The 21534-nt window shown below is 41.1% G+C and overlaps 2 protein-coding genes and 1 non-coding gene across 3 annotated transcripts in view; 2 read left to right on the plus strand and 1 right to left on the minus strand.

The window, feature by feature from the left end:
- Positions 1-2611: 2611 nt before the first annotated feature.
- Positions 2612-9361, plus strand: IL12A (interleukin 12A). The gene is made up of 7 exons (XM_016148996.2): positions 2612-2921; positions 3602-3756; positions 6530-6643; positions 6979-7020; positions 7101-7142; positions 7239-7382; positions 8850-9361. The coding sequence occupies exons 1-7, from the start codon at positions 2906-2908 to the stop codon at positions 9003-9005; spliced, it is 669 nt and encodes a 222-aa protein (XP_016004482.1). The 5' UTR covers positions 2612-2905; the 3' UTR covers positions 9006-9361.
- A 4260-nt stretch (positions 9362-13621) lies between these two features.
- Positions 13622-21534, minus strand: part of LOC107512957 (NACHT, LRR and PYD domains-containing protein 1b allele 5) — a 35820-nt gene continuing 27907 nt past the window's right edge. Inside the window, exons 13-16 of the mRNA XM_036219077.1 lie at positions 19712-19765; positions 19373-19453; positions 16588-16851; positions 13622-15055 (exon numbers count right to left, since the gene is read on the minus strand). Coding sequence (XP_036074970.1) covers positions 15036-15055; positions 16588-16851; positions 19373-19453; positions 19712-19765 — 419 coding nt within the window. The 3' untranslated portion in view covers positions 13622-15035. The remainder of the gene's footprint in view (positions 15056-16587; positions 16852-19372; positions 19454-19711; positions 19766-21534) is intronic.
- LOC118602490 lies at positions 20446-20564 on the plus strand. The gene has a single exon (XR_004950723.1). It is a non-coding gene; the product is annotated as a 5S ribosomal RNA (ribosomal RNA).

Genomic DNA, 21534 nt, shown 5'->3' on the forward strand with positions numbered 1-21534 from the left:
TATACTTATACTAGCTCATGTAATAAACAAAACAACACAAAATACGGGTGCTTTTATTATCATCATTTTCCAGATGAGGAAACTGAGCCCAGAGAGATAAGTAACTTGCCCAAGAACACACAATAACAACAAAGTAAGTAACAGAACCTGGATTCAAATAGTTTAGAATTTATACTCTTAATCATTGTACCACCTCTCTATTTACAATCAGTTACTTTATAGTTTGGCTGCTCCTGTGAATGGTATCTTCTTTTTGGAATTTATTTATTATCTGGTATATTATTTTTATTATATTTTCTAATTGGTTGTTGCAGATGTAGAGAACTTGGGTTGGTTTTTGAAAGTTGATATTTGTATCCAGTGAAGTTGCTGAATGCCCTTATTAGTTCTGCTATTTGGTCTGCTTTTTATGTTGCTTTTTATATATATCAACTATAATAATGACAATTTTGCCTTTTCTTTTATTTTCTTCTTTATTTTTCTTTCTTTATAGCATTGGCTAAGACTTCCAGTACAATGCTAGACACTATGTAGTAGTGGTCATGGTCAAATAATGTCTCTCATAGAAAAGTAAAGTTATCCTAGAAGCAGGTTTTCATTTTATCTTGGATATAGTATGTGCAGCACATCAGAGAACTGTTCCACAAAAGCAGAGGTTAGAAACTGTGTCTCATGGCCAAGAACTCATTCTGAGCAGAGGCCCTGTGCTCATGTATGCCACAGAAATTGCTTTTCCATAGGAGATGACCTTTCTAGGGGAGAAATAGCTCAATTGTGATAAACTTTACTTCATTCTGATTTTAAGTACATTTAAGCCCATCCTAAATGGAAACAAACAGCTCTTCACCGTCATTTGTTTCACACAATCCGCTATGTGAAATTGTTTCTCACAGCACACTGGTCTCCATTCCCAAGGGGAATTCGCAGATGGGAGCATTGGAAGGAGCCTTAATGATCAACTATTGTTCTCATTTACACACATCTAAAAGACCCTATCACCCTCAAGCAGATGATTTGCCTATGGGGGCTGATGCCAACAACAGAAAGAGCTTGAATCGGGCCAAGGGCTATCACAGCTTTCTCTTAGTTGGCTTCATCACCCCATCTTCGATGGAGGTTGGCTCTGCCAAGTTTTCATAGTAGTACCTCAGGGCTAATAGTGACCACATGTACTACAACATCAATGAAGACCCGGAGGAGAGAAAGAAGAAGCACCTACTCTTCTTTCCAAAGTTTATGCCTATCCAAGATTGGGTCCTCTGCAGAAAAGTGTACACTGGCAGCTCCACATTGAAGTCCTGGGGCCTTTACAGTTGAAGTGCAGTAAAACCCATCAGAAGCTTTGAGTGAATGACCAAACACACCCTTCCCTTTCATACACACTCAGGATGACTAATGCTTGTGGTAGAAATGAGTGAACTGAAAAGTCCCACAGGAACCTCAAACCCAATACATCCAAAATGGAACTTTTGTCCCCCAAACTCACTCCCCTCTTACAGTAACCCCGTGCAGGAACGGAAACAACCCCTATTCAAACATTCTCAGTGCTTTTCCGGACCGCACCTGAGGAGTTACTGAGCCTTGGCCCCTATTTGCCCTGAGAATCCCTCCTGTCCACCCACTCTTCTCTGTTCCGAGTGGAATCTTGGCCACGCCCTCCCAACAGCTCCCTCTGCTCCACTCCTGACCCCGGGGACCCATCCTCAATACTGCTGCTGAAGAAATCTTCGCATCATACAAATCCAACCATGCCTCCTGCCTAAAACCCTAGAGGGCTCCCGTCAAACCTCGGCAGATTGTAGACTCCTTAGCATGGCATCTATTATCCCCACGGCACAGCCCCATCGTCTTCTCCAACCTCACATTCTGACAGCGGAACCCCTGGATCACTACTTCCCTCTACTCTCCCTGACTGTGCTTCTATACCCTATTCCCCCTACCTAGAACCTACACCCCACCACACTGGAGGTGGTCTAATGCCTACTCATATTTCAGTACACAGGTCGGGGCTGCCCCCTGCTCCGGGAAGCCTCTGCTGCTTCCTCACCCCCACTGCTCCTGCTGAGGTGCCTTCTCCGAGCTTCTTCTCCCAGGACCCTGTGCATCCATCCCACTAAATTGTCACGATTCCCTCCAGGACGCTATAAAGAAACTGCATTCTCTAAGAGAGCAGTTACTGCACAGCCAGTCTGGTCTAATTTCTGTTCTTGTTTAAGATTGAACCCAGGAACAAAACACACTGAGTTAGACTTGGTGTGGCAGGGACCCAAAGGGGCCTATCCTGTGCCTGGCACAATGTCGGCTTGGCACATTGTAGACCATCTGAATGAATGAATAAATGAAGGCAGGAACGTATGAATGAATTGCCCATTCCCATTCAGAACCAGGCGGAAGGTCAGGATCAGCGCCCATCCTGGATATGCTGGATGAAAAGTGGATGGCACTACTTGGTGCTCTGCCGGGAGGGGGCGCTGCAGGGCGGCAGGGCTCTGGCTGGGTAGTTGGGGTTTGGGGCGGGGGCCGTCCCGGAGACACAGGGCAGGGGGTCGGGCGTGCCCGGCAGCCCGGTGCATCCTGCTCTGCCCGAATTTCGCTTTCGCTTTGGACCAGATCGGAGGCGGCGGGGCCGTCCCGAGCGACTGCGGCTGGATACCCCGGGAGTTAATCTGAAAGCGCCTCAAGCCCTGCTGGGTCGAATTCCACGTGTCACCAAGAAGCTGATGTAGAGAGAGACAGAGAGAGAAAGAAAGCAAGAGACCAGAGTCCTGGGAAAGTCCTGCCGCGCCTCGGAGCAATTATAAAAATGTGACCCCCTGGGTCAGCCTCCTAAACACCGTCCTCACCTGCTGCATCCAGCCCTCGACGTCCAGCTGCTGGCTCGGCGTCCGCGCAGCGCGCACTCAGCATGAGCTCACCGCACAGTGAGTACCCGGGGGGCCGAGGCTCGGGGCGCCGGTGGGGAAGGGAGGCAGCCCGGGTACAGGTGGCAGAAACTCGGGACTGCTCAGGGGAGACTGACAACAATCGGCAATTTCTTGTAGAGAGAGAAAGGGTGGGGAAAGGCTTACCCGTGGTTACTGCGCGCTAAGCAGGACACTCTTTTAATCTTGAAACAGCCGGGTGAGCTAAGTATCGAGCCCACTTCACGAGTGAGAAACTGAGGCCCCACGGGATGGTTTCTTGCCCAGCGTCCCTCAGCTATAGCACTAAGAGGGCAGATCCCAGCCTACTTCAAAGCGAGGCTTTGTCACCCCACTCTTTTCAAAACACTGGGTGGCGAGTCTGGGCCAGTCACTTCACCACTTGGCCTCAGTTTCCCGGCTTGGGAAATGGCAACATTTTCTGGATGAGCTCTGAGTCCAACATCCTTGTTTGAGCTACTGGGAGTCCTCACAGCCAGTAGGCTTCTAACCCTACAATAGAGCACTGCCTTCCAAGAACTTGATTCATCTCTCAGGTGTTCAAGGAAGATTGAAAAAGGGTGGAGGGAGGGAGGTGCCCAGAAGGTGGACAGGTGCAGATGGCCAGAATGGATGGAAGGTAGAGGCAGGCCAAATCGTTTAGGCGGACAAGCTGAGTCAGCCCCATCATTCCCTTCCAGGACTCCTCCTTTTGGCCACTCTGGTCCTCCTAAACCACCTGGACCACTTCAGTTTGGCCAGGAACCTCCCCACAGCCACACCAGGCCCAGGAATGTTCCAGTGCCTCAACCACTCCCAAAACCTGCTGAGGGCTGTCAGCAGCGCACTTCAGAAGGTGAGCTTCTCAATGTCCTTGTTCCCACTTTGCATCCTCTCCAGGGAAGGGGTTTCTCTGAACCCCTAGTCACCTGAAGGAACTGCAGGGAAATTGTGGGAGTTAATCAGGAGCTGTCAAGAGAGGAAGAGGGAACTTTACAAATGGCCCAACTATTAGCTAAAGAGTCTCAATGAAATTGTGTCTCCAGAGAAAGCAAGGGTGGTAATAAATTATAATGGCATTCATTTTGGCTGTGTCTACACAGAGGAAAGTAGATATTTACAGTGTTCCCTGTAGCCTGCCAACAGAGATGGAATTGTGTCAGGCCCACACTGTTTCTCTGACATACTTATCAATCCAGGAAACCGTTATTAGGTGCAGCCTCAATGCTCCGGGGGCTACAAAGATGAATTAGACTTGCCCTTCATGCTGCTCGCCAGCTTCCAGTCTGGTGACTCAGTGTGTTGTCGGAGCAATGCATTTCAGGGAGCCTGTGACAGTATACATCCAGCTTTCATTTTCTAGGGATAGACTTATATAATTTTATTTACAGCCTCATTCATTTTTTAGGTTTCCAATTTTAATGCCAAAAATTTTTTTTTTTTGCCTTTCAAGGGCGTTCCAGTGGCTATTGCGTTTACTGCAATGGCCAAACACTGTTTTCAAAGGTGTCCTTTTGCCTTCTTGCTCTCTAGTAAATCTTTCTTGAATATTTTTAGCTTGTTTTACAAGAACCTTAAAATAAACTCAGTGCCACAAGGCCTTCTTAAAGAACTCCTTTTTCCCTTATCTTTCAAAATGTGCTGCCAATTGCTCCTTACAGTTCAATCAATCTTAATTAAAAAGGCAGCTCGCCAAATGAAAACTGTAGAGATAAGTGCTTTGGTTCTTGAAGAAAGGTTCAATATGGATAAAATTTAGGCGCTCCAGTTTAAATAGATGCTTTATGTGAAAAAGCTGATTCTTCTTCTCCCAGAGGTAGCATGGAAGGTCAAAAGATTGTAGAACTCAATTTGATATACATTTTAAAATACCATTCCTGTGTTAAATTTGCCAGGACAAATAGCTGGCTACTACAGAAAACAGAGGTGGCAAGTGCATGCCATTCACTGGCCATATCCAGCACACAGTTTTGTAGAGTTTGCCCCATGTCTTTTATATTTTACTTTGAATTTTTAGTTTGATGCTATTGAAAAAGTGGACCTTTCATAAAAGCATCCAAATTTCCAGCTTCTCTTGAAAAGGTCTGAAGAACTCTTAACAGTGGGCCCACATTTCTGTCTCTAACTTTGTATCACCTGCTCAGGAGAGTGGCTGCCCGGGTCCGCCTGAACCCCTCCAGGAATAGGGTATTTGTTTTCTACTGCGGCTGTAACTAATTACCACAGACTTAGTGGCTCTAAACAACCCAGATTTATTACCTTACCGCCCTCGAGGTCAGAAATCCAAAATGGGTCTCACTGGGGTAAAATCAAGGTGTCAGCAGAGCCATATCCCTTTCCAGAGACTTTAGGGGAAATTCTGTTCCCTTGCCTTTTCCAGCTTCTAGAAGCTGCCCACATTCCTTGGTATATGGCCTCCTTTCATCTTCAAAGCCAGCAATGGCCAATTGAGTCTTTCCCATGCAGCGTCACTCTGATTTTGACTCTTCTGCCTCCCTCTTTCACTTATAAGGACCCCGTGATTACAGTGAAACCACCTAGATAATTCAAGATAACCAACCTCTCTATTTTAAGGTTTGCTGATTAGCAACTTAACGTCCTCTGCAACCTTAATTCCCTTGGTCTTGTAACATAACACCTTCTCAGGTTCCAGGGGTTGGGAGGTAAATGTGTTTAGGGGGGGTGGTGGTATATGTGCATTATTCTGCCTACCAGACAGGAATTTTACTACCAGCTCCCAAATATGTTCTGTACTCTCAAGCCATGATTCGTGGCTCATGCAATTCCCTCTGCCTGAAACGCCCTCTCTTCTGCCATCAACATTCTAACCCCCTTAACACCAATGTCTGTCTCCAGTGAAATGTTTGCTTCCCTTTCCAGCCCATCCTCAAGAACCTTTACACCCTTCTCAGTGCTTCCCACCTGCTGACCTGCCTCCTAGTCCTTCGGGCACTTGTCTGTCTTCTCAGATGAACTTAGAATCCTGGGGGATGTAACATAGTCCTCTTCGTTGTCATATTCCTTAGTACATAGCATAGTGCCTAGCACACGGCAGGCTTGTTGAATGGAAAAATGATCTCAATCTTCAATCAAAAAGTCATCTATTTCTTAAGATTCATAATTATATTCAACTATGCCTTCTAACATGTTTGAAGGATGACAGCTGCACGTGTGTGTACCACAAATCTCTACTTGTCTTTAGGGTTCCATGTTTGTTATATCCATCAAATTATGAATTTAACAGTTCCCCTTTAGAGGTTATAATTTAAAAGATATTCATAAAACACAGGAGCTTTGGCAGAAGGAAAAAAAACTGTTTTCACCAGAAGCAAGTGTCACAGCGTGGTATAGATGCTGATCAGCACAGCCCGTTGAAATGATTTATGGTGTTTACATAATGGAAAAACACATCATCCAGGGAAACATGTCCTAAACACAAAAGGAAAGGAGGGAGGGAGAGAGTGCCCATGACCCGTTTCCTTTTGTCTTATGAAAAGCCTGCATTTCCTATAGATCAAAGGAATAGAGGTCAAGAGCAGCCAGCTCTGGCTTTGCTGGCACTCCAAGGTATGGGGAGCCAGGTGCCTTATTAATATTACAAACTAGGTTTCTCCTTATGTTTTTTACAGGCCATACAAACTCTAGAATTTTACTCCTGCACTTCTGAAGAGATTGATCATGAAGATATTACAAAAGATAAAACCAGCACCATAGAGGCCTGTTTACCACTGGAATTAACCACGGTATGGATGATTTTCCTCCAAAAGCAAATAATACAATTAAAAGCTGTGTGTCGAAGTCATTTTCTTCCAAAAAAAATGTGCATGGTTCTGGTCTCCACCATCATGGGACTTTAACAAGTCCCACTTCAAAGTTAGATTTTAAGAAAAAATTATAAAAACAGATATGGTTTTTCACAACAATGTGAATGTGCTTAATAGTACTGAACTGTACACTTAAAAATAGTTAAGATAGTAAATTTTGTTTTTTATCCTAATTTATAAAACATGTATTCGAGAAGGAAATTCAGAAATTTTTATATTAAGAATATCTTTGATGTGTTTTTTTTCCCCTATAGAATGAAAGTTGCCTGGTTTCCAGGGAGATCTCTTTCATAACTGTAAGTTAGTCAGAAAATTAAAGGTTTCAGCCCATTTTATGAATTTATACCATTAATGTCTGATTATTTTTTTCTTCTAGAAAGGGAATTGCCTGGCCTCTGGAAAGGCTTCTTATATGACGGTAAGACACAAAGGCCTTTCCTCAAATGCAGCAGGGGGTCGGGAATGTTTCTAGACCATCTCAATGGTTTCTACCCCATTTTGTCATATCGCCCAGACCCTCTGCCTTAGTAGTATCTATGAGGACTTGAAGATGTACCAGGTGGAGTTCAAGGCCATGAATGCAAAGCTTTTGATGGATCCTAAGAGGCAGATCATTCTGGATCAAAATATGCTGGCAGCTATTGATGAACTAATGCAGGTAAGGGCTTCGTCCTGTCAGTGAGACAGCCAGCCAGGGTCCCAGAAGAGGTATACAGTCAGCCCTTCCTGGACTCGGAGAGGCCTGAAATCCCCTTCTATAGCTCCTGCAGAGCTATGGCCTTGAGAGCACCCTCTAGAGAAAGGGCAAATGTGAGCAAGTCCAATTAACAGAAGCAGCCACCCATCTGCTGACCAAGTGGTATGCACCAGGCAAATGCTTTCAGACATTTTCTAATGGCAGCCCCACAACAACCATTTGGGATCTGTACAAAGGAGGAAATGGAAGCCTAGACAGTTAGCCACTTGTCCGAGGTCATGCAGCTTGCAAGTGGCAGAGCCAGAATCTAAGCCCCCAGCAAAGGGATTCTACTACAATTCTCGCTCACCTCTAAAGGCTCCAGGATGGGCTTGTGAGTGGCCAGCATGCAAAAGAAAGCAAGCAGGACTAGTGCCAGTGCATGACCCATTCTGAACCAAAATGTGAATGAAAGGAAATAATGACCTATCACCTGGGGACCACCACATGTTACCCAGAGTCAAGAACTTGCTTTGTAATTTCTGAAGCATCATTGCACATGATGCTAATACAAAACATAGAAATATTCATGTAAGAAAGAGCAGGGTGAGTGACCAGGGCATGTGATAAAAATGTGGTATCAGAAATCATATCTAAAAAAGACTTTTATTTCATTCATTCATTCATTTTTTGGGGGTGGGGGAGGTACCAAATTACTTGTTCAAAAGGCTGTGAATGTAATACAAGTATCAAAGAATGTTACCATCCAGTGAGTTGTGAATATTTCATTTTCTAGACCAACAGTTAGGTGATTTGGGCACTGGAATCTATTCTACCAGTAATTAGACTATGCCCAAACCATCTGCCCCTCTGTGCCTCAGTTTCTTCTTCTGTAAAGTGGGAAGACTTTAGCCACCCTTTCTTTTAGGCTTTTTCTGAGGAACAAGTATTGATCATTATGCAAATATAAGGTCTCGCATTGAGTTATCAAAGGGCTAAAACTGGGAGGTTTATTTATGTGACCTATATGAGTGACTGTAGTCAACAGCTCTGTTACTGATAAAGTGTTTCGATCAATAGCGATCCATCACCTCCCTGTTCTAAAAAGGACTTAGCTTCTTAATGTAACATACAAGAATTAATTAGATATTGCAGCAGATGTCATCTTAACAGAATTGTTCCTTTCTAAAATGCAACTTCCACTGATTTTCTAAATAGCTTTAAGGGTCTTTTCAGAGCTCACTGAAGATACATGTGCTTGGATAATGAGAATTTCTTCTCTCAGGTTCTGCCTGGCCATCTGGCTGGGAGTAGACTGGCTTGGGTTTAGATGTCATGAGGGAGTTGGTTGCAAGGCTCTGAGACATGTGTTGGCTTCCTCCATTTTTGTGGATGAATGTTTTAATTTTGGAAAACCATATATGTCATGCTCAACATTTATTCTCCTAGGCCCTGAATTTCAACAGTGAGACTGTGCCACAAAAACCCTTCTTTGGAGAACCGGATTTATATAAAACTAAAATCAAGCTCTGCATCCTTCTTCATGCTTTCAGAATTCGTGCAGTGACTATCGACAGGATGATGAGCTATCTGAATTCTTCCTAAAAAGCTGAGGTCTCTCCCAACCTTAAAGTCGCATTTATAAAAATCTGAACCAAAGAATTTTTAATAGGCTGTGGGCTGAGAACTAGAGAGGGGGCGACTTGACCTGGTTCTACTTAAGCTAGTACAGTAATTTTCATGTTGTTTACATTAGTCACTACCCAAAAGCTGAATGCTGTGACTCCTATATTCACATGATTCCTTTCATCAAGTGTATTTCGCATTTACTATGGATAAGTTGTGTTAAAGTTTTAATGAGCAAATTGCTAAGGAGGGAAATTTTCTTCACTGAATGTTTTTTTTTTCTTTTTAATAGAAGAGCAAGAATTTATAAGCTATTTCTATATCAAAGTGTTTATAGAAACACTCGATCATAATTTATTTTAAAATATTTATATAATTTTGTGTTCATGAAAGCATGTACATTTATATTTATTTATGTTATATTTATTAAGATATTTATTTTCAAATGGATTTGAGAAATACCATGTTCTAAAAATAAAATGATTGAATTAAAGTAATTCTCATATTTTTCCAATGTAATTGGAGTACTTGAAGTGTTAACATACACATGGTGAGAAAACTGAAAACTGATGAAATCTGAACAAAATTACCTTGGAAAGAATGCCACAATATTCTTACCCATTTCCTAATTCCTTTAATCTCATTTTAAAGGGAGCCTCATAAAACAAGATGTGCTTTAGCACTGATGTCATTAAAGTTTTTGAGAGTATACTGTATTATTTTTGTTCAACATCTGAATCTAAAATACACAAAATGTTTTTCCCTGTTAGCCACAGCCCTATCACATACTGTACATTAGACAAATACATAATAATAACCTCCAACTGGGAAAAACATCATTAAGAGAACTTCTAGTTAGATTATTCTAATTGTTGTGCCCCTTTGGGCCCTTGGGGGAAGTTGTTTCTAAATTACAATGAGAAAAACTCCATTTGCTTTAAATTATATAGAACTGCCTGAGCCACATGGATAATTGCCTTGCTTTGGCTTAAGAGATGTGCTCTTAACGACCCAAATATTAAATTCCATCTTCTTAATACTCTAAAACATGTGAATTTTAAAAGGTTCAGCTGACTGAATACCACATAATTTTAGTGCTCTGATCATCATATTCCTCCTTAATATGAAAAGGAGGAATAAGAAACAAACTACTCAGGGCGGCCCTCCTTTCCTTATGTAGAATCCCCACCACCTGGCTGACTCCAGTGCCCATCCCTGCGAGAGGAAATGTGTGTGGCCACCCCAGGGCCTCATCTGTGTGGCAAACGTACTCGTTTTCAGATTCTTTTTCTTTAGGGATTACTCTACAAGCTTGAATGACCCACAAAGTGATTCATAGACAGGAGTTACTTGCCATTAAGTATCAGGTTCAGGGTTTCAGCAGCTTTCATTAGGGAAGAGCTCTATGGCTTGCTGGGGCTGGGAATAAAGAGTTACTGCTACTGCTCACAGAATGGCAACTTGTCTCTTGTCTGTGCCAAGAAACAGGAGAGGTAAATAGATCATCCATCCCATGGACGGGGTTTATACAGAGAAACACAAGTGTTGCTTTACTTCTAGAAATTACTATGAGGTATGCTTCAAAAACACAACTGGCACAAGAAACATCTTCCCAACCAACTCCACCCCTTGTTACGTGGTTAGTTTTCCATTTTTTTAAAGCCTGAGTCCGCAGTTTACAAGTTTAACATGACCACACTATTTTAACCTCACCCCGTTTCTTCTTCTAAGAAACAAAGATAATACTAGAACCTGCCTCAAAGATCAGCAGGAAGGTTACATGGAACAACTCATGCAAAGCACTAGCAATATGTGCACAATAAATGTGAGCAATTTTTGAAAATTATTATGTCTTTGGGCTTGGTGACCAGGCCAAATTGGTTAAAGCCTCGTTGTTACTATTATCTCTGCAATTTGAAAAACTGTAGCCCTATTTCCCAGGGCTGTTATGAAGATTAAATGACATAGTACAGTCAGCATTCAACATCGATTGGTTTAAATTGTTAGACTGTTTGCTTAACGACCTGAGTGACGCTGCCCCTCCACGGCACTGGGCCTAGGGTGGGCAATCACAGGAGGCTGTCTGGTGCAAGACTCAAGGGCAAAAAGGCAGGGCCTTTGCCTTTACAGAACAAAGGGTGGGAAGCAAAGTAACCTAGTAAGACCCAGGCCCCCTAAACACATTCCCCAGTCCTAGCCTATTGTAGATTCCTTTAACAAATTACTTTTTTAAAAAGTAAATAAACAGGGAAAGTATTTCTCACATCTGAGAATAACTTAATCAGATAATTAACATGAAAGCCAGCTGATAGCTATCCCACTGAGGGCCCAGAGCTTTGGAGAACAGGTAAAGTTCTGTGGAGTGATTCATCCAGATATTCAAAGGTGGGTATTAGACAACTCAAATGAGATGCAAAAGGTCCTTAGATACCATAAGGAGGAAAGGAAACATAGGAACAAAAACGGAAGAAACCAGCTTGGCCCGAGGCAGTGCTGCAGAGATCATAAATACCTGGGCTAGTCAGATGTTGTCCTCGTTTGAGGACTGAACATCTGGTTGCAGATAGCATAATGTTGGTTTCCTAGTTTTAGGCAAAGTGCATTACAATATTGCTATGGACTAAATGTGTCACCCTAAAACTCATGTTGAAGCCCTGATGGTATTCGGAAATGGGGACTTTAGGAGGTTAGTTAAGTCATAAATATGGAGCTGCCAAGATGGTGTTAGTGCCCTTATCAGAAGAGGCACAGGGATCTCCATCCCCAGCATCCCCATGTGAGGCCACAGTGACCAAGTGGCCAGCTGCAAACCAGGGTGGCTGCATGGAGCCTGTGCAACCACTGCATCCTTCTGCCTCTTGTATAAAGATCACAGTAAGTCACGGGACACTTCAGTCATGACCATACAGACATCGCCATAGTTTTTACATATCCCCTCTCTCCCTCACTACACTGTGAGAACCTCAAGTGTAACAAATGTCGTGTTATTCATGCATTTGTGTTCTCGGGCCCTGTTACTCAAAAATAGTAGAAAGAGAGAAAAAGGCATATCTTCATGGGTTCCCACCTGTTTTTCATTTCTTTTTCTAATCTAGAAATAAAGTCTTGATAGTCTTTAGCATCAAATTATTCCCAATTACCAAAAAAAAAAAAGTTAAAAATCATAAAGGCATAAGCTCGTTTGGTTCAAAATAATTATAAATGCTTATGTTGGGGGAAAAAATCCAAAATTCGTTAGCCTGTTGATTTGAATAATTTATATACCTATGGCTTGGGATTATGTGGTTACTGTCCTGCAGAAATAATGTGCCAACAGACCACAGCGGTGAACCAGAAAGTGGTTCACTTCGCGTTGCAGATGTCTTAGAAACAAACTCCCGACGACAGTTTAAAAGACCCTAGCATTCACCTCGTCCACACCGCAGGGGGCTCAGCAAGGCTCCTCAGGTACCTCTCAACTGCCCTCAGAAACCCTCCAACCACAGCACCTCCCCTTGTAAATGTTCTGCCAACCCAGGTTCCAGGTAAGATTTCCTTTCACGAATGGCTTCCACAGCCAAAGAAAAGTTAGAAACTCACTGAACTAGTCCAAGCTCCTCCCTGCAGGTTTTTTATAAGTAACAACACCATCTTTTCGATTTACCAACTTGCTTGAAAGTAAAACACTGCTATCAATGCATAGAGCGCATACCCCCTTCTAAGAATGAACCTTATGCCAGAGGTTACAGCGAACAGTAAGGATAGACTTCCACAGAACAAAGATGGCTGACTAACTCCAGGCTGTCTAACTAGGAATCCTCATCAAGATTGGAATAAACTGGATCTAAGTCCTCTGGCAGAGCCGGAAGCCCCAGAGAAGCAGCAGGAAGAACTTCAGAACTCCATGCTCAGATTTCAACCCCAGGACCTCTATTTCAGTATCAGCAGTTACAGAGCCATTATCAGAAAGACTCAAACCATGGAATGTGGGTTGGAAAAGACATAATCCCAGCAGTAACTCGCTGGTTACCCAGCCGGGATCGTGCTCTTCGGCCCGCGGTGTGCTGCTTCACCCCAAGAAGGACTTCCAGCAACGGGCAACGGGCTAGGCCAACTGCTGAGACCCCCAGCCTCATGAGAACACCTTTAAAAATCAGCAAATATAGTGGCCTCTTTAGAAGATGGCGTGAAAATGTGCTTCCACACGACAAAGCTAGGGAGGAAACTTTTCCTTCAAAGCAATACAATAAAGTAACAAAATGAGTCACAAATGTACAAAGAAAATCCCATTAGAGAGATGCACGATGAAGAACTATTATGAATCCACTTGTTTTTAAATAAAAACACACCTTCCCATCTTCCCATCATGGGGGGAAAGGGCTCTAAATCATTTTTGGAGTGAGACGGGTTAAGGGGAGGTGTAGGTTCCCCTGAACCCGTGTAAATTCCTAGGTGACCTAGTTTACTGGAGTTTACACTCACTCTGCCTGCATTCCAAGAACTGGAGTGCCGGGCACAAAACCAACTAGTGTCCAAACAGTCAAAATAATAGCAAACAAGGAATATGATGCTTCAAAAAATAATCTGTAAGTAAATAAGAATACAAAGAAACCACATTTGCACTATACGAATGCAGATTTATTTTTCTTCCCTTCATCCATAGTATGAAAAAGCTTAAAAAATTGTGAGGAAATCAGCTTATATACAAAGCACCTCTGAAATTATGCACATCTTCGAAAAACAACTTATAAAAAATAATAAACATTTAAAAATTCAAGTCCTTTAAGTAGTTTAACTTTTGAGTGTTAAAACTCCATGTGTTTCCTAAAATATAGTACATTAAAAAAAAAAAGACTCATAAAGTGACACTGATTTGATTTCCACAGGATCCCTGATAATTAAAAATATATTCTCCCCTATAGAGTCAATTTGTTCTTCACAGGCAAAACAATAAAATGTGTTTCTCTGATTAATTCATTGAGATTTATTTTACTCTCCAGCTAATGTTGACAGAAGACTAATGGTAATTTATAGTTTCTTCAAATAAGTTAACAAAACATATCGAAAATGTTAAATCACCACATGCATGATTCTGGAAGAGGGACAATATACATACAAAAAAAGAAAAAGAAAAAAAAAAGAACATTTCACCAATTAACAAGAGCCAATGTGGCCCATTATTCCCTGGGGCAAGTCTTCTTCAAGAAGAGATGACAGTTTTCCCTTGGTCCTGCTAAGGTATTTCTGAGTAGGTTTTTTCCTCCATCAAGTGAATGATCCCAGGGTAAAAGTCAGGAAATGCAGTGTTTGGCCTGGTGATTGTGGAAGGTTGTTAAAAACTGTAGGGACTGACAATCGACCAGGTTGAATCTGCCCAGTAAGGTGAGGCAATCAACATCAATGAGAGAGGACTACATTCCTTTCTGATCACTCCAAGACCAGGTAACATGATTGGTTAAATAACTTAGCAGACCACTAGCCAGACAGGTTAGTAAACGTGAGATACAGAAGTCATACCCCGCATAAAATGACGTATTGTACTCAGAGGCATGTGTCTGTCTGTGTGGGAGCTAAAATAGGAACCTCTCTTCGTTATAAAAGCTAAACTAAATTGGTGCAAGTTCAAGTACACTGCCATTTAATTGCTAAAAATGAATTTCATTGATATGAATTTCATAGTCCACAGACTCCAAAAAGAAAATTACCACATTTCTCACCTGACCGAGTTGAATCATTTTCAGCACCCTTTGTAATTATACCAGTTTGGGTGGGGAAGCAGGGTAGGATGGTGTGAGTAGGAGGTGCCAAAAAAAAAAAAAAAAATCTTGCTATTATAGAGGTGTTTTCTTCCTCAAGTTTTCCAAATATTTTTCATTCTCTTTGCCTCTATAGAGTGACTGATTATATAGCAAGCTGCTTCCATAGACTGTGAAAGTTCAAAGTCTCATGGAATCTATAACTAATTACCAGTTGAAATGTTTTGCAGATCAAAGTTCCTGAGGTTTCCTTTTTCAGTTCATCTTCTAAATTTCATATTGCCCGTAAGAAACCTAACAAAACAAAACAAATAAACAAACAAAATCAAACGCATTCAGTAGTTGGAGGAAAAAGGGACATGCTTTGAAATAAAATTGCTTGTCCATTTCAACAAGGAACTCCTGAAAGTTGCTGAGCTTTCCTGAACTTAAGAGAAGCTACTCACTGCAATACTGCTATGGTTCCAAGATACTAAAACATCCTGATAAAAATGCAAAATTCAGCCAAATAACCAGGTACTATGACTACGAGAGGACATAAAACACTAGTAAATTTGGGGGTGGGGGTTGTTTATTTTTAACTCAAGGAAGATTTTTTTTTTTCCTATTTAATGAAGGGACTGGACTAGAAAGTTTTATAATCCCCTTACCACTAAAAAATGTCACAAATCCTTTTATATTTCTAATGTTACAGCAAGTCAAGTGTCAGTAAGGTCAGGAACAAATAAAAACAAACCAAAATAATGACTCATTATAAAGGGTCCAAGATAATCTGATTACTACAGCACAGTGGGCAGAAAAGCCTACATGCAAATAAGCAGATCTCCACCTGGGCCTTTGTTATTTACATAATTTCAACAAATCTAAGAAGAATGAAAAATCTGATATTGAAACTAGCTATTCTATTTGCTTGAGGCTTCTGCATCCAGCATCTTACAGAGAGAGTTCAGAAACCTTGCCCACCGCGTCAAAGCATCAGAGAGATTGCCGAATTCTTTTACTTGTCCTATAGACTCTTGGGGTGTGTACACAGTTTAACATCCTTTTTGAAATTAAAAAAAAAAAAATCCAAATAGCATTCCAAATACAACCACTCTGACTTATTGAGGGCTCTAAGAACGAACGCTGCGTTTTTAACCATGGTAACAATATATAATAATCAAAGTTTTGAATTGATTTGACCTCTGGTATAACCGTGTGCTAAATCAAACCACAAAAAAAGAAGTGCTTAAAAACAAAAGAAGGAACCCTGTGGTTTTCTGGATTGAGGCTAGAAACAACTCCCTTTAGCCTCTCTGAGCTTCGTTTTTTCCTCCTTCCCCTCTTTGCCACTTGAAGCTCACTGGTGCCACCCAGTGGCCCCCCGAGCACTGCTTCAGCGCCAAGGAAGGACCAGAAGGCTGAGTGCTTGCTATCAGTTCTGTCTCAAGTACGGCAATGACATTCATTTCTATCCCCTGCTGAGCCTTACTGCCTGCCTGAAGCTTTACATGCATTACCTCTTTTCGTTCTTATGACAGACACAGGACATAAAAGTTTCTGCAGCCATCTAACAGATGGGAACACAGAGGCTTAAAGTTAGGTTAAGAATTTGCTTAGTCATAAAGCTAGCCAGCACTTGAGCTGGGATCTGAACCCTTCCTGACTCCACGTACAAATCTTCATTACTTAGATTATGATTGCCCACATGCTTACTGCTGCATTTACATAAGTATCTGAACCTAAGCTTACAAATAACCAAGCAACGCATTCTATAGTAGAAATTTGCTATTCTGAAAGATACAGCTCGATCCCAAGTAAACGACTAAGATTAATTTTCTGCTTACCTTCCAGCACACCTTGGATTTCAACAGAGACGTTCTTCAAGCACTTATATAAGTTCTGGACTGTGGCATTACTCTGCTCCTTTTCTTGCCACTTCTTTAGCATCCTAAACTTATAGATGGTAACATCTTCTTCCTTCTCCCGGATAGCATCAATATCGCTTATATCCAACTCCAGGTTGACAATGGCAATTTTTATCCACTCCTTCCCCAGCTTCCCGGCGAGCGTAATCAACTGAGTGTCTGTTAACAGGGTTTTCGCTCCTTCTAAAAGCAGATGAGGAATTCAGCAGTTCCTCTCAATGCATCAATCAGTTACAGCAACTTACAATGAAAGAGTATTCTTCTATTAAAAAGGACACCATGATTTGTAATTGGCGCTGCTTTTAAAATATATGTAAATGCCCTCAAACCCCTGCTTTCCAAAATATTTTAAGGACTAAAGGGAACGATTCCATATAATAACATTAAACTGGGGTATAATGTTCACGACAATAATTGAGGGAATGACACTTTTTACAGAGCAGCACAAAATTAGGTTGGAATAAAAAAGAAAGTCCAGACACCAAAAATAATTAATGTGGCTCTAAAAGATACCTCTGTGTCTATCTAAATGTTAATTGGCACCACTATAGGGGGCTGTGGGAGACCTGAACTGCAGCCTCCATCATGCCATCTTCTGGCATTAGCGGAAAAGCACATTCCACAGGAAAGTCAAGGAGAGAGTATCTATAATATCCGCTGACCTCTAAGAAAGTGTCATCGTCTTGGAAGGGCATATATTTGTCAGTGGAAATCACTGGCCCCATAAGAAATATTAGCCCTATTATTAAACTAGATTTCTGACGATCACTTTTAGTAGCTGGTTGTGTTATGCTCACTGGGCTGCAGTTTCAGGTAAGCATCCTCAAGGCAGTATTTCAAATACTAGACGGGACACTGGAAAAGAGTGAGAGATAAGAAGAATACTTCCTGCCCCTTCTCCAAGACTGTAATACCTCTGCTCATCTAAAGCCAACGATTTATTAATGTGAATCTAACATTTGTACTTGGACTCTTACCCATCTCAGTTTCCTAACTTTCTAAATTAAAGAACAGGTTCTTAAAGATGGCCTGCGCCCTCTAGTGGTTTCGTGATACAGGGCCAATTGCTCTCATCCCTCAAAATGTCTGTCAAAGAAAATGAACAGGGAACCTATTAAAAATACAAGTTCTCAAGACGACCCCGAAATCCACCGTTATCAGATTCTGAGCCTAAATTTAACAAGATCTGAAAGTCGTTCTGTTAAGGTTGAGACCTGATCATACTTTAAAAAGCAACATGGCGATACACAGAGTCTGAAACTACCAGGCTAGTGTCTGACTGGGTGTCTCAAAGAATGTTGTAGAAATACCTAAACAAAAATAAATCTTTATTAAGTTGTTTATTTAGATCCCACACTATCAACTCCAAAAAGGCTGGAAATCCTTAATCTTTCTAGGTATATTTATAATTTTAATTCTGTTTCTAGCTACATGGTATTGGAGCTAATTTTAAATAGCCAAAGAATTGCATGAATTAAGAAAAACTTGTCCTGTAAACCAATTTAATACATCAGTTATAAGGTTAATAAGTTCTTGGGGTCTAATATACAGCACCATGACTATAGCTGGTAATATTGTATAGTATACTTAAAATTTGCTAAGAGCAGATCTTAAGTGTTCTCGCCACCAAAAAAAAAAAAAAGTAACTGTTTGCTAACTTGATTGGCAGTTACAATTTTACAATGTATACAAATATCAAACCATCCTGTTGTACTTTAAGTTTATACAATTTCATCTGTCAATTACATCTCAATAGAACTTGAAAAAATTTTATCCTAATTTAGTTGAATTTTAAAAATAATTCCAGAGTCTTGCTTATTTTGGTCTTGACGTAATAAAAATAATAAACATTTCTATCATGATATACAGTAAAATCACACATAGGTAATCCTTACAGCCTCCTGTTCTAGAAAGTGAAGAATATCCTATTTCACTTTATAGAGAAAGAGTTTATCTGCTTTTAGAGAGTCATAACTTCTTACAATAATAGTAAAAGAAAAGGTATTTTGATGAAAGGGTTAATGTGGAGAGCTACGTGATATCCCTAAAGGCTTAAGACCTTGTTGCATATAATCAGAGTTAGGGTTTTTAAACTTAGATTTGTGAATCCTTGCTGTATTTGCATTTTGAGCTACGCACTCCATCTTCTGGCTCCTTTGAGTACTGTTAAATGTTTTAAATCTCTATTATATTTCCACAACTATAGAGCCTTGGTCTCTGCCATTTAACTGAAAGAAACTAAGACCTGCCTCCAGTGACTGAGAGAGAGGTGCTCTACCTAGATATAGCTAAGAACTGTGAAGCTAATCAATGTACACATAGACAGCCACAATTTCATTCATTCAATCAACAGTCCTTATCTTCTACATACAGGCTCCATGCTCAATGCTACTGGAAATGTAAAGATGGACAGGATATGACCCTACCCTTCAGGACTGCAAGGGAGCTCCCCCACCCCGCTCTGCTTAACGACTGAGCGAAAGATTAGAGTGGGGAATCAAGTTGGAAAAGTAGGCTGAGGCAGGGCAAAAGGGTCCCTATCTGGCCTTGAAAAGCTGAGACACAGGAAGAAGGTATCTGGGACGACAGGTACAACTGGGATGTGGCTCTAGAAAGACTGACCGAAGAGCTATGTGTCGGATGAATGTCAACAGGGAAGACCAGGGAAAAATAATTTACAGCCACTGAGGACACTGTTACAAACCTGAAGTGTCAGTCTGCTTCATTCTTTTATCGTACACCTCCTCATCAGGTAGGGTACTACTCATTTTTCGTCGCCTGTTACCTTAAAAAAAAAAAAAATCAACAAATTGATTTTTTATTATGTTTATTTTTTTCTATCTACTTTCAATCTAGATTTTTTTTAAATCATCACTGAGGCAGAAACAATCTTCTCAGGTTGTTCAGAAGATTGAGAGTGACAGAGCACCCAACAGATGCTAAATGCGACCACCTTTGCGTGGCAAAATAAAAACCATAGAGGATGGAGGGAAGAGCAGGGTGGGTTAAAGCTCGCTTAATGTGTCTGGTTGCTAGCACTCACCACCTGTGCTGCTTTTCGAAACGTTCCGACTCTGTTCATGCTGGACCCAGTCGCCTGTTAAAGTACAATAAGCATCAGTTAGGAAAAGTGCTATGAAATCTGAAAGAAATCGGTGTGTGAAAGCGTGTGAAGCTCTAGAGCCTTGGCAACCTCTCTGAAATTCAAATACGAGTCAGGGGGTTAACTTGGGAGGTTAGCAAATGCACTAGGCTGGACTTTTTGAGATAAATAACAAGTACTCCTTCCAACAGGTCTTGTAGAAGAAAGTGTTTCCCAAACTCAAGCCCTCGGCACACTGCTGTTCGTAATTGCTGCCGTGCCCATAGGCCGGGTGAAATGTTATTCCCTCAGTGTTTCCTAAATCTATAACTACTGTTAGGGGAACACTGGTATCACCTGCAATAGGGAGAAAAAAGGCATAAAAATAAATATTTTTCTATTTTAAATGTATTTATATGTACTCCATCCAAAAAAATCTCATGTATTTTCATTGAGTACTTGGGGTTCTTTCTAGACATGTCGTTGTGATTCAATGCTACCTTCCCCATATGAAATTTAGCCCCCGCGCTGAAAGATGTCTACATCTCACACGGAACTTCCATAGGTCCCTTTAGTGAAGATGCCTTAATAGTGATGACTAATCTCATTTAACCATTAGCTTAAGGCCAAATAATAATAATAATTTTTATTTTATTTTATTATTATTATCATTATTATTGTAATAGAGAAGTTAAGTCTACAGCCATGCCACCCTGAACGAGCCCGATCCCATCTGATCTCGGAAGCTAAGCAGGGTTGGGTCTGGTTCGTACTTGGCTGGGAGACCACCTAGGGAGACCAGGTGCTGTAGGCTTAAAAAATAAGATAAAAAAATAAGGGATTGTAAACTGACAAGGTCCTTGCAATCTGTGAGGTCAACCAAGGGTTGCCTCACCTAAAAATAAATAAAAATAAAGAAGTTAAAAAAAAAATTCAAATGTAGCAGAGGTCTTATGAAGTGGTCTTTAAAACTACCACTAGACTTACTCTTAGTCCAGAAGAACATTTGTTACTCAGGCTGCTACATGTTAAACACCTCTGTTACTACAGCATTCACAGTAACTAAAAAGGAACATCTTTCAGGTTCATTTATTTGAATTAAGGAATATCAAAAAAAAACAATACAATCCCCAGCACAGAGTCCCAGCTAGACTCTTTCCAGGTCTTAGATAAAAGGGCCTGTTTCAAACTGGCTAACTAAAGGTATAATACTGAGAATAAAAATCAATCACATCTATAGAAAAATCTCACACTTACAACTAGGACTGAGAATTAGAAAATAATTAGATCAGGTTTCCTTTCTAGAGCATAAAGGCATGATAGGAAATACAGACTCTACATATAACCCATTGGATTCAAAAGAGACGAGCTGAAAAGGGATTCAAGTGTTGTTCAGATGATGAAGAGGTTTACAGAACACTTAACAGATCCTTCGTGTTATTACATTTGTGCAACAAAATCAAAAATCTGGAGGAAAGAAGGAGTAAGAGGGGTTACAATCCCTTTATTGTACAGCTACTAGCACTTAGCACTGTGCTACTTTTTGGAACAATACTACAGCCAACGTTAGACTAGGTGTGGTCCTGGGAAAGAGTTAAGATACTGTAATCCAAAATGAAACTGATGCAGAAATAATTTCTACTATAAACATGTAGCACTGGCAGGAGCAACCTCGGTGCCATTGGAGAATGAGGATTCTACAGCCACAAGCGGAAGAGAGACTGGCCCACTCTCCCACAAGGAGCTGGTTAATTCTAGATCTGGAACTAGAGCCCACATGACCT

This window comes from Rousettus aegyptiacus, unplaced genomic scaffold (genome assembly GCF_014176215.1).
Source record: "Rousettus aegyptiacus isolate mRouAeg1 unplaced genomic scaffold, mRouAeg1.p scaffold_m13_p_4, whole genome shotgun sequence".
Taxonomy (NCBI): domain Eukaryota; kingdom Metazoa; phylum Chordata; class Mammalia; order Chiroptera; family Pteropodidae; genus Rousettus; species Rousettus aegyptiacus.